Raw genomic sequence first — 12,940 nt, forward strand, 5'->3', positions numbered from 1 at the left:
ATTTAAAAAATAGGAGAATTTACATCATCCTCTTTTTTTCCCAGAATTTGAATTTCCTTTTTCTCTACAGAATTCTATCTAATATATTTTTAAGCTTGAAAGTCATCTATTGATCATTCTACCACCCTTTTCTGTATCAAAATGTGTATATAAATTAAGACATTGTGACTGCAAGGCTCTAAATATTTTTTAAAAAACACTTTTTATTGAATTGTCATTAGATTAGTAGTAGTACACAATTCATCAAAAACAGTATAAATACTTCTTAAGCATAAATATAGAAATTTATTATAAATTCTGCTTTTAATGAAATGGATGTTGAGGGTGGCAGCCATGGGAATTCATTATGTTGTTTTGAAAAAGGCAGCTTCACAAGTCCCTACTTGGTGACCTGAAGGTGTTCAGTAAAAGTGAGAGGGAGGTGTGAAAGACCCCGCATGAAGCCTTGACCACAGACAAATCGGTTTTATGAAAAAGTACAAATGGAAATTAAAGACCTGGACATGAATTCATTTTTAAATGACCCTTGCCTGCTAGTTTGTTTCCCTCCAGGAATACTCTGTGCCCATTTCAAGGCCCAATTTACACTATGGTTTGTAAGAAAGAAGTTGTGAGACCTGGACAGTGCCAAGTTATGCTCAGGAGGTAGATATGGCCAAATATCAGAGACTTCTGAGGGTTGAGTAGTAGAAGAAACACATGGCAACTAATGGGGTGTAATGGATGAAGGTGAGAAATTCAGAGGTTTTGAAACTGATCAGGAAAAGGTTGTAATGCTTCGGCAAGGATATACTGCTTTCATTTTTTTAAATTGAGCTATAATTGACATACAATTTAGTTTCAGCTATACACCATAATGATTTGATATTTGTATGTATTGTGAAATGATCACAATAAGATATAAGAATAGGCAACCAACAATCTGTTCTCTGTATCTATGAATTCTTTTTCTTTTTTTTTTAATTTCACATGTAAGTGAGATCATACAGCATTTGTCTTTTTCTGTCTGATTTATTTATTTCACGTAGCATAACGCCCTCAAGGTCCATCCAAGTTGTCACAAATGGCAGGATTTCCTTCTTTTTTTGGTCTGAATAATACGTATACCATTGTATATATACGCCACATTTCCTTTATCCATTCATCCACAGTGAGTTCATTTTTAAACGTCATATATATAATCAGTGCTTGGGAAAGTCATTCAATAGTTTATTAAGAGGAAAATAAACACCCAGATGGGAGTATCCCATTTGTTTTTAATTTTTAATGAGTAGTTTTAATGTATAATCCTTAAACCACTAAGGGATTGGATTTTCCTGTCTTCATTTCACTCAGCTGAAGACATTTCATTTACTCAGGGCAGCCTCTTGGGAGAAATTTCTTCATATGGGCTGTGTTCTCCCACTTCTTGACACCATTTCTGGAGAGACACTGAGTATTATTTGTTCAGAATAAATTATTCTTCTTATTTCACAATAATCCCAGCTCTTTCTAGATCTCCTATCTGAACTGTGCCCATTTAGGTAATTCTGTGGAGAGATTATTTAGAGTCCTTTGAGGGTGGGACAAAGGAAATGATCTAAACATTCTATGGAAAACTGTTGATGGTGCCATCACTTTCCACCAGCATTCATTTCAGCGTATTGCACATTTTGTTAACCTCTCTTGGACATAGTTCTCTTTTTTCCTATCTGTCTTCTAGATTCTCGATCTCTAGCTAATTTTGAAATATTAAAAAAGACAGAGTACTTGATTTGGAAATCCTTTTTCTCACCTAAGACAGAAGGAAATACTTAGTATGTAACATGGTATCTTATATCTCCTTAATCATTGTTATTTAGACCCATCTTTATCCAGTTTTGAAGCCAGGTAAACATAATATATTAACAATATATATTTATAACATTTGATCACTGGAAAGATGAAGTTCAAGGCCTGCTCTATCTTTTTTTAAAAAAATACTTTAATCCTATAAAAATGGCAACATTTAAGATCTGAAAATACTTATGTATCAAATGATTGCTTCTATAACCTTAGGCAGAACCTTGGTTCTGCCTAAGGTACATCAGATTTCTATATTTGCAGAGGCTACAGACTTTGACAGAAAAGAGGAAAATAAAAATCTTCATTTCCCTCTCTAATCTGAAGAAATCTATTTTAATTGCATAGTATTTTAACTTCCATTTGATTAAAAAATAACAGAACATTTAAAAAATAGCTCAAGTCTTAACAGGTAAATTTGGCTCATCACATGGAATTTTTTCCTGATCTTTCTTTATAGTCTATACAAGCGATCCTATAACTTTGGAACCACAGTGCTTAAAAGAGCAGCAGATTCAAATCTCAGAAAATATTCTGACTAGGTGTTCTTAGACAAGCTAGCCTACCATGCAGTAACTGGAAATGCTTTCATTTCAGATCCAATTAAAGAACTGACACGTGAAGCCAATTTTACCAAGTGAAAACAATTAAAGTAGAACAAGGAAGAAATAGGCCCCTCTTTGTTGCTTTATAAAAATTATATACCCATTTATCCGTTTGACCTCAAATTCCATATTGTTCAGTAACAAGAAAGTGCAAAGATCCTATTAATTTATTATATTTTAATTTCAACTAATGTAATAAGAAGCATTTAATTCATGCATTTCGAGACATTTGGAAAAAATCCACACATTTCTAATAAATCAAACATAAGGAGAATTTTGCAAACTGAAAATTTTAAACTCTTTGATTTTATTTTGGTCTTGTTTTGGAGAGACAGCTCTCCACTGCTTATTTCAAGACCTGCTCCCAGAAATGACTTGTTAGTTAACACTGTCATGTGAATTAATTAGTGCTGTTCCTCAGGAATGATTTTAGATTTAGGGGGGACACATTTGTGAGACACATTTTGATGGAATGGAGTGTCAGGAAGTAAAAAATCTTTTCCTCTATCTTTCTTAGGTTCTCCAGGTGGGTTTCTGTAAGTTAGACTAGCCAAAGATAGATAAATAGAGAAAAACAGAAGGTTACTAACATGTGCTTCCCACTCATATGCATGGAAGCACCCAGCAGTCAGTAACCTCAAAGGGTGTTTAGAACTTGGGTTTGTATACCATCTTATGCTAAAACCAAAGAAAATGGATTTGTAGTTCTGGGTGAGGAAGACTAGTTATGGGAAGGTGACCAAGAAAAGTATGGTAAACACGGATTGTTTAGAAAGGTTTGTTATGAATATTTAAGTCTTGTCTTCACCATTGATAGGAATTGTTAAAATTTTGTTCTCTTCTTCCTAGTATGGAATTTCCATATTTACATCTCTTTTCCCCAAAATTTCTACCTTTAAAAATGGAAAATTCGGGACTTCCCTGGTGGCGCAGTGGTTAAGAATCTGCCTGCCAATGCAGGGAACACGGGTTCAAGCCCTGGTCCGGGAAGATCCCACATGCCATGGAGCAGCTAAGCCCATGTGCCACAACTACTGAGCCTGAGCTCTAGAGCCCATGAGCCGCAACTACTGAGCCCGTGAGCCACAACTACTGAGCCCATGTGCCACAGCGACTGAAGCCATGCACCTAGAGCCCATGTTCCGCAACAAGAGAAGCCACAGCAATGGGAAGCAAGCACACCGCAAAGAAGAGTAGCCCCTGCTCACCGCAACTAGAGAAAGCCCACATGCAGCAATGAAGACCCAATGCAGCCAAAAAAAAAAAAAAGATGGAAAATTTATAAATAGAAATTCCTTTTACAGAAGGAAAACAAAGGCCCTGTTTTTAGACCTTTTCCTGGGTCTGCTGGTTCTCAGTGGCCTTTAGCTCAAAATAATCCATATGCAAAAGAGGCATATTTGGGGGTTGGTAACTTTTGAGAGTCAGGGTGACTGTATTTACACTCCAGTTGTACCACTGTGCCTTGGACAAGGTTGTAACTTCCCTGAGTGTTAGATTCAGTAAAACTACTCTCTAGGTTTGTTCAGAAATTTAAATGAGATAATGAGTGTTGCTACAGAACTGAACTTGGATCTGCTCGCCTGAGTGGCAGCAAAGCCAGTCTCCTGGCATCAGGGATGAAGGAAAGTACAGCATTCATTGCAGGGTGCCAAGCAAGGAGAATGGGCAGCTCGTGCTCAAAAGACCTGAACTCCCTGATGGCTTTCAGGGAAGGATTTTTAAAGGCAGCATTTGGGGTGAGGGTTGCAGCTCATGGACTTCTTTCTGACTGGCTGGTGGTGAGGTAACAGGGTGATGTTTTGGGAATCTTTATCATCAACCTTCTGGTTCCAACCAGTCAGGGGCCTACTGCTTGTGATCAGCAGGTAATCACCAGCCTCCACCTGGATGTGGGTCTTAGTTTCTGCAGAACAACTCAAAGATTTGTGTCAGATTGTTATGTATATCCCTTGAGGAGGAACTAGGACTCTGTTTTATCCCTAAACTATTGTTTAAGCTGTTACTAGTTTTCTTGCGTGACTGCTTTTCCTTTGTTTCTGCATTCTCTCACTTCCATAATTAGTAACTACTTGAGTTTGCTGTTTGGAATTTGGGGGAGGCCTAGGGGACTAAAGCCTTTTTTTCTACAAACAAGAAAATGGGGATCACAGAGGGGCTTTTATACCCAGGAAGGCCCCGCCAGAGCTCTGCAGGTTTCATTGTGAATCAGCAAAATGTCTAGCACATAAGGATGCTTATCACTATTATTACTGTTACTACTGCTGCTGTACCACTTGATAGTATTGTGATTTGGAGAGTGCTGAGAGCTTTCTTCTTCCCTCTAATAATCATTCCAATTAAATGACTTCTTCTGGTCCATGTTTTTAAGAATTCCCTTACATTACAATAAATTTGGGAATGGGGAAAGAATTGCCCATCCCTCTTTTCTCCTTTTACTTTCATTCTCATTTTTGTTTTTGTTTTTGAACAAAGAAATTTCTTTCAGGTCTATTTATTTTTTTTACTCTCTCATCATAGCTCCAGGGACAGAGTTGCTCAAATGGTAATAACTTCTTCAGGAATGATTCTAAGGCATTTTTGCTGATTCTTATCTCTGATTCTCCTTTGTTTGTTGTTTTCATATTCACATTTCTCTCTCCTGTTATGCTAATGTGGAATGAGCCCCTTGAGTATAAGTGCCTGGGTGATTTGAACCCTGCTTAGAAGAAAGGTTTACTTCTTTCATTTTTGAAGAAATTGAGCTCACACTGAATGATGCATTGTTAAGAAATATTATTAACTTAATATTTTGTTCTTTGAAAATCATTTTACTTTCTCCAAACCCACCAGATGGTATCAAATATAATTTTATAATATAATTGTTTCAAGATGATAGTGACAGTATTGCTTTAACTATGATTTATTTTTCTCTTTCTATTTTTGTTTTTCCAAAACTTTAAAAATGAATATATATTACCTTTATAATACAGAAAAGCATTCGTTTTTAAAAAGAACAGTGTTTTTCATTATTTTATGTACACTAATTACCATATGCATCTTTATTTTAGAAGTATGTAACAGGTTCAGCCTATAAGATCTGTGAGTCCAACCCTCAAACAAACAATTCTCTCTTTAAAGTGATTTCAACAAACGTTACAGTTGGTATATTTGATAAAAGAGTAAATAGGTAGAGAATCATTAAGTGGTCCCCAAGTGTACTCCTTATTTTTCCCAAATGTACTTTTAAAGGTATAATTGATATTATTAGACTAAAAGAAGCAGAACTGATATGACAGGTTACTGGATCATTTTACAAGATATACAGCCTTATGTCTTATGTGTGTTACCTGTTGACTATTTTTGAGTGTACAGTTCAGGGACATTAAGTACATTCACAGTATTATGCACCCATCACCACTATCCATCTCTAGAGCTTTTTCATTGTCCCAAACTGAAATTCTGTGCCCAGTAAACAATAAACTCCCCATGCCTCTCTCCCCCACTTGTCTCCATGAATGTGACTCTTCTAGGTACCTCATGTAAGTGAGATCATGCAATATTTGTCCTTTTGTGTCTGGCTGATTTCACTTAGTATAGTGTTTTCAAAGTTCATCCCTGTTGTAGCAATGTTATGTTATTTTAAATATCTCTTTTTTAGGTAGTTTTACTCTCAATGCCAGAGCACACTGTACAGACTTCAATTAGCTCTTATTTCCCTGTCCTACAATTTTACCATACATGCTCATACCCCAAGAGTATACAGTGTTTTTCTCTATCTCTCCATTTCCTTGCTTAATGCCTGGCACTTAAACAGTTAAATTACAGTTGAATGAATGAATGATTGAATAACCCAGTTGATTAATCAAAATGGTTATTTTAGAGTAAATCCTACAAAGAATTCTAGGTAAAGGTCAAACATCAGTGCCTGTGTTCTAGGAAATCCTATTTCTGGAGTCACCTTCAATGCTCCAGAAGTCATATAGGTCAAGATAAAATAAGATCAGAGTCATATCCATTATTTCATTAATGACACTGTAACAGCCACTAAGTCAATTACCAGCACCTACATTTACTTTCAGCCATCTAAAAATAAATTATCATTAATAGCATCAGAAAGTGAACAAGGAACACAAAAAGAGAACACTTCCAATCCTTATATCCCAAATGAAAAGAAGTGGATATTGTGAACAGATTCTAATTTACATTTGATCTATAACTTAATTATAACAGGAAATTCACTTCTAAACTGCAAAGAGTTAACATTTCCAATATTTGCATTAAAATAAGTTGAGACAAAACATGTGTTCTAATTAGCTTTCATAGAAATGTTAAAAGGACTTCAGTCCCCCTTTACCATTACCACTCATCTTAGTGTCAGAGTCAATAATCAGACTTCACATTATGAAGATAAGAATATACATTAATACTAATGTCAAAATGCTAAGAGTTGTAATTATACACACATTTATGTTCAACTGGTATTATCAGTGTTTTGTTTTATTTTTAAATTATTATTCTGCTCTGCTAATGCCAAGAAATCAAAAGAGTTCTTGTATCTGGATTGTTGTGATGGTTACATGAATCTACACCTATGTTAAAATTCATGAAACTGAACACATAGAAAAAAGTCAATTTTACTGTATTAATTTTAAAATAAAATAACGGAGAAGAAAACTAACAATAAACTCTGTTGTGATTCAAACACTATATAACATGCATAGGTGTATGTTAAAAATTGTGTATATATAAAGTATATATGTTTATATATTTTATATATATATAATATATATATATTTAAAATATAGTTGCCCTTTTTTCCATTTAAAAAAAAAGACCATGTCTGCCAGACACTAAAAGAACAAATCAATACCTGATCAATTTCGTGGGGATAATACATGCAACCCAGTTAGACGGAGTGTTCAACTCAGACAATTCTATTGGCTTCTCTTAAATATGACGTAAATAATTAAAGAACCCAATGGGAAGGCAGATGTTAAAGATTTATTTAGAAATATTTAACTCTTATTTGTTTATGGTCTGATTATCCCAAATGATGCTAACTTTACGTAACTTTCGTTTTGCACGTCATGCGGTAGTTAAAAGAACGTTCTGGTGATTTCACTGCTCTAGTTACAGTTGCTTGGTATGTGAAATGATGCAGCTAAACAAGTATTTATTAAACAGCAAACTGTGTTTCTGGGATGGGGATGCAAAGAAGGCAGTAACCTCCTTTGCATTTTATAAACAAACATGTAAACACAACTGCCTCCTTGAATGGGGAAGCACTCACTTGTGTCCAGCACTCGACTGAGTATTGATACTTTATGTATCTCATCTGACTCCTCCCTCCACAGTGCAGGTATTTTTATTATTTCTATGGTAGATCGTATCACCGTTTACAAATATTCTGCTTTCCCTCTCCGTGGGAGTGTGAGAATCTCTGCCTAGTTAAGCTCAGGAGCAGCTGTGTGACTTGCAACAACCAGTGAAATGCGGGAAGAAGGTTTAAGCCAATGATTCTCTTTTCCTCTCCCTCTTCCACATTCACAGTTTGCAAGTGGAAGCAACTTGAGCAAAGCTTTATTAGCCAGTCCATGAAAGATATGTAGCATGAAGAAGAATTACATTTTTGTTGTTATAAGCCACTGAGATTTTTTTTTTAATTTTTTAATTTATTTTTGGCTGCATTGAGTCTTCGTTGCTGCACGCGGGCTTTCTCTAGTTGTCGCGAGCGGGGGCTGCTCTTCCTTGCGGTGTGCAGGTTTTTCACTGGCTTCTCTTTGTTGCGGAGCACGGGCTCTAGGTGCACGGGCTTCAGTAGTTGCAGCACGCGGGCTCAGTAGTTGCAGCGTGCGGGCTTCAGTAGTTGTGGCACGCGGGCTCAGCCACTGAGATTTTTGAGATCGTATGCTATACAGCATAACCTAATGCATTCTACTGATACATTGTCATTTTATGAATGAAGAAAATGAACATTCGGAGACATTTAAATAATTTGTCTGCAATGAAGAGCAGTAAATGAAATAACTAAATGTAGAACCTAAGCCTGTCAGACTGCTGAGTCCTTTTTCTTAACCAGTTTTCAATAAATACTGGAATGGAATTGTATATCAATTACAAAAGTAGAACAGGGGATGAAGAAATTAAGCGTTGTATGGGCCACGGAAAGTTCCACCCCAAATGGAGTTTAATCTTGAGTGATAAACAAGAAATTTCCAGGCAAACTGCACCATTCTGTGAATATACTAAAAAACATTTAATTGCATACATTTTATGAGTGAATGGTATGGTATGTGAATTATATGTCAAATAAGCTATCTTTTTATGCCTAAGGGTAAATGGTATAGTTTGTCTTTTTTTGGGGGGGGTATTTTCTTGCTTCAACATATATCTTAGATTAGCTGAAAAAAAAAACAACATAGCAATGTTACATAAAGTTTAGCATTTTAAGTATGCAGAGACAATACTTCCTAACAAAGCTATAATCTGAGAGGGCTTTCACTGTGAATGCAGAGACATCTGAATGCAAGTATTAATATACACTGAGTGACTTTGTTCAGCTGGTAGTATATATATTCAGAACCAGGTAGAATATGATGATTAATTTGATGACTGCTGGACAATAAAAGTGAAACTTAACATTTCTTTTAAAAATGCACCATACATAAATTGCTTTTTAAAATTAAGCCTGTTTTCATTCATTATTTTTTCTTTGCTTTTTAAGTTCATTAAAAAAATCACAAACAGTGAGATGAACGCCAATTTGTAATAGGAAAACCCCATGTGAAAACACCAAATAGAAATACTGTTTTGTTGATCTGTTAGACATTCTCTGGTCTTTGCCTATAAAACAGTCACCATCTATTTTAAGCAGCCTTGGTACATCAACCCTTAAATAAAAAATGACCATATATTAAAATAGATACTATTTCTATGCTAGTTGCTACCAGGGCTCCTTAAAACACACACATGTGCATGCATGCACACACGGACCTACACAGGCCTGTGTGCTCACGTGTCTGCACACATACTTGCCTGTCTACTCAGACTCTCTTACCCAGCTCTGAGCTTAGGGTTGCTCATGGCTGCTGCTCTTGGGCACACCATTTATAAATTATTTCCATAAGAGTGTACATTGTCATTCCAATCCGAGGCTCCAACAGACTTTTAGAATTATAACCCATGGTGGGGCTACCTATAAAGAATCTGGTCTTTTCTTAGATATATATTTACTTACATATTCATATATAATTTTTCTCTGTTATAAAATTAAAGCAGGCTGATTATCTGCTTGTTTACCTGCCTGAACATGTGCTTATTTACCTGCTTTAACCAAATGGAGCTAATTGAAAATTTGTCTTCCTATCAAATAGCAATTATATTTTCAATCTCTCTCTTTGTATCTTGATGTAGTTTTGACTCAGATCTACGTTTATATGTTTGGCGGTGTACTCAGCAGTCCTAGCCATTGTAGAGATCCAGAGAGGAGTAAAACATAACCGCAGCCCTTGTCCACCTTCCATCTGGAGATGTATGACCCGTGTTGCAAAGTAGAACCCAGGAGATATTTTGGTAACACCAGGAGCAGGTTGCTGAGGAATCACAGAGGAGGAAGTCATCTCTTGCACCAGAGAATCTGTAACTCTAAGCTGAACCTTAAAAATAGAGAAGAATTTTGAACGGGGAAGTAGCCCAAAGGTTACTCTTAACCAACAGTGCTGAGTGAGAAGAGGGATAAAAGGAAAAACAAAAGAAAAAATATGTACTTTGTCTCTTTGGGGTACATTAATCTACGTTAAGTCGTGATTCTTTTAGTAGAAGAAATACAGACTTTAAATAAGGGGCAAGTTTATTTTTATTTTGTGTTCTGGTGCCTACTATTACAAAGTCTGTAGTATGAAGCCGAAGATAATTACTAGCGGGAAATCTTATTTTGAGAGCCAAAGGGGAAAAAAACCCTACCAAATTTATCCTACTTGTTTGCTATTAACATTTTAATTTGAAAATTGTTATACTATAATAGGACAGTGCTTCATCTAGTGCAGTATCCTGTTTATAGGAGAAGGCCACCTTGAGTGTTTCCAACAGAAACTGCACCCTTTCTGGCCCTGGGTCATGTTTACTGGGAACCCCTTTCAAATTTAGATTTTGCAAGTCAGTACAAGTTATCTCTCCCTCACTTACTAGGTAAGGAAACTGCCTTGTTGAAAAGCTATTCTGTTTATTGATAAATTCCTGTTCATGTGTCTGAAAACGTGTTACCATGAACTTTAAATACTCTCCAAGGAAGAAGAATGTTAGATAATTTATGTATTGAGCGCCAGCCTATAAGCACATACTGGATTATCTTATTTTATTTTTACAACGGCCTGGTAGCCCAGTGAGGTGGGTATTACCACTATCTCCATTCTCCAGATGAGAAAACCAAGGCACAGAGATTGAGAGTAAAATTTCATTTCACAAATTGTGTTATTTGTTAAGGTGTCATTTTTTTTTACCACAATATGTACGTTGAAAGTTAGTCAAAGCTGAGTCCTGCGCCTTTAGAAAACAGAGCTTTTTGTATAATTTGTTTTTCTCACACTGTTCAAGAATCTTGATATTCAAGTGTGAAAAACCTGAAAGACAGAGAATCTAGCAGGAGGACAACATATTTATTGTAGAGTAGGTAGTGATAAATGTTGCCCTGCATCCCACAGCCTTATTATACATGGAAGGTGTTGAGTAAGGAGATGAAGAGCCTTCTAACTAAATACCCAGCCAAGAAATGTAACAGTTTTGTGAAGGAAATCTTCAGATGGTGTGTTAGCCAGTTATTTTGCTGCTAAATAAGAAATTCTTGAACTTCAGTTCCAATTTAGTAATCCATATATAACAAGGTATATCCCTATTAATTCCTGGAAGAGAAGGTCAATAAAGGATATCCATGAGTAATATCATTTGGTTATTTGAATCTCTTAGAAGGATTTTTTAAACCAACTAAGCTGCTCCTAAGAAGATGGTTAGTTTGTCACTCTTTTCTTCCACTTTGGTAAAAATACTAATATTATAGTCAATGGAAAGAAAATGAAGGAATGAAGGGTATGGGTGATACATACGCATGACTGGCCCCTGAATAGCTAAGAGAGGTGACTGTATGGAATTTAGGTGGCTCTTTGACTCCATGAGATCCCTCAAAATACTGTTCTAACGATAAAATGAGATGACAGACGTGAAAGTATGGTACAGTACTTTGTGAAAGTATGGTACAGTACTTTGAAAACTGAAAATCACTGGACACATGCAAGTTATTAAAGAGCAGTTCCTTTCTTGACATTTTTATCTCTGTTAGACCTTTAGTGTTCTCTCTCTTCTCCCCCCTTTTCCCCTCCCCCTCTTTTTCTCCTTCCTTCTTCTCCCCCAACCCATTGATGGGCCATAAATTAGTCACATTTTTCTTCTTGCTCACATAAATCATAAATGGTTTCCTTACCACCGTTTTCCTTTTACCACTCTTTTTTTCTACCCACTTTGTATCCTTGGAGGAATTTAGAACAACCTCTGAATTTCCTAATTTGTTTCACTTAAACTTGCTCTCTTTAACTTTGCAAGACAGATTCTTCTTTCTGCTCTTTCCTTATTTCTCTTCTTTGGAGCTCTGCAGCTTAAAGGTAGATAGCAGTAGGTGACCACTGGTGAACTTGTTGGCTTCATTGTCTGATACTCTGCCTTTTGCATAGTAGATACTCAAAAATCAGTGTTTGCTAACTAGCTAAAAAAGAAACAGGTGAGTTACAGATTTCTTTTTCTCCTTCAGCGTTTAAAAAAAAAAAAAAGTGTTGACTTGCCCTAAATTTGGGAACTTTATTCAAGTACACAGGATTCTACAGCTTTGACCGTTTGCCTTAAATGTTGCTGCTTCTGCTGCTAATGTAACAGGACAGAATATAACACTGCTTTGAGGGAAGGGAGGAGTGGTGTTTATTTTGAAGTATGCAAAAACCTTTTTTACTCTCTAGGCATTACATGAGTTTATGTCTGTTTTGTCACCTAAGACAGGCAATGACCGTGAGGAAATAACACTTCTGTGAAATCCTCCGAAAGTCATGTTAAATTCCCAGATGTCATCCTAGAGTGATGCCGGTGGACTTTCACTCGAGGAGCCTAGAAGATTGGTCCGTTTTCAGCTGTGTGTCTTTGCTTGCACTCGTGAGAACTGATCTGAGGGAAACCATTCTCTGATTTGTTAAAGTGATTGTTTTCTCCTTCCATCTTTTTCAAGGAAATGGCAAAAATCCTTAGTCACCCCCGAGTCTATGCCTTTCTGCACGTACCAGTCCAATCTGCCTCTGACTCTGTGCTCATGGACATGAAAAGAGAATACTGCGTGGCTGACTTCAAAAGAGTAGTGGATTTTCTGAAAGACAAGTAAGTCTGTTAGCATTTAAGAAAATAACCATCTCCTTTTTTCTTTTAAAAGCATGTGGCAAAAATGCACTTATGGTAGCCACAATTAAAGGTACCAGAGAGAGGTGAGACTTTCGAAGCTTTCA

The 12,940-nt window shown here is 36.2% G+C and overlaps 1 protein-coding gene across 4 annotated transcripts in view; it reads left to right on the plus strand.

Moving 5' to 3' along the window:
- CDKAL1 (CDKAL1 threonylcarbamoyladenosine tRNA methylthiotransferase) overlaps positions 1-12,940 on the plus strand; it is a 640,596-nt gene that overhangs the window by 395,754 nt on the left and 231,902 nt on the right. For all 4 annotated transcript variants that reach the window (XM_082415179.1, XM_082415181.1, XM_082415180.1 and 1 more), the window contains one exon: positions 12,670-12,815. In XM_082415179.1, coding sequence (XP_082271305.1) covers positions 12,670-12,815 — 146 coding nt within the window. The remainder of the gene's footprint in view (positions 1-12,669; positions 12,816-12,940) is intronic.

This window comes from Balaenoptera physalus (assembly GCF_965194825.1).
Source record: "Balaenoptera physalus genome assembly, chromosome: 11".
Taxonomy (NCBI): Eukaryota; Metazoa; Chordata; class Mammalia; order Artiodactyla; family Balaenopteridae; genus Balaenoptera; species Balaenoptera physalus.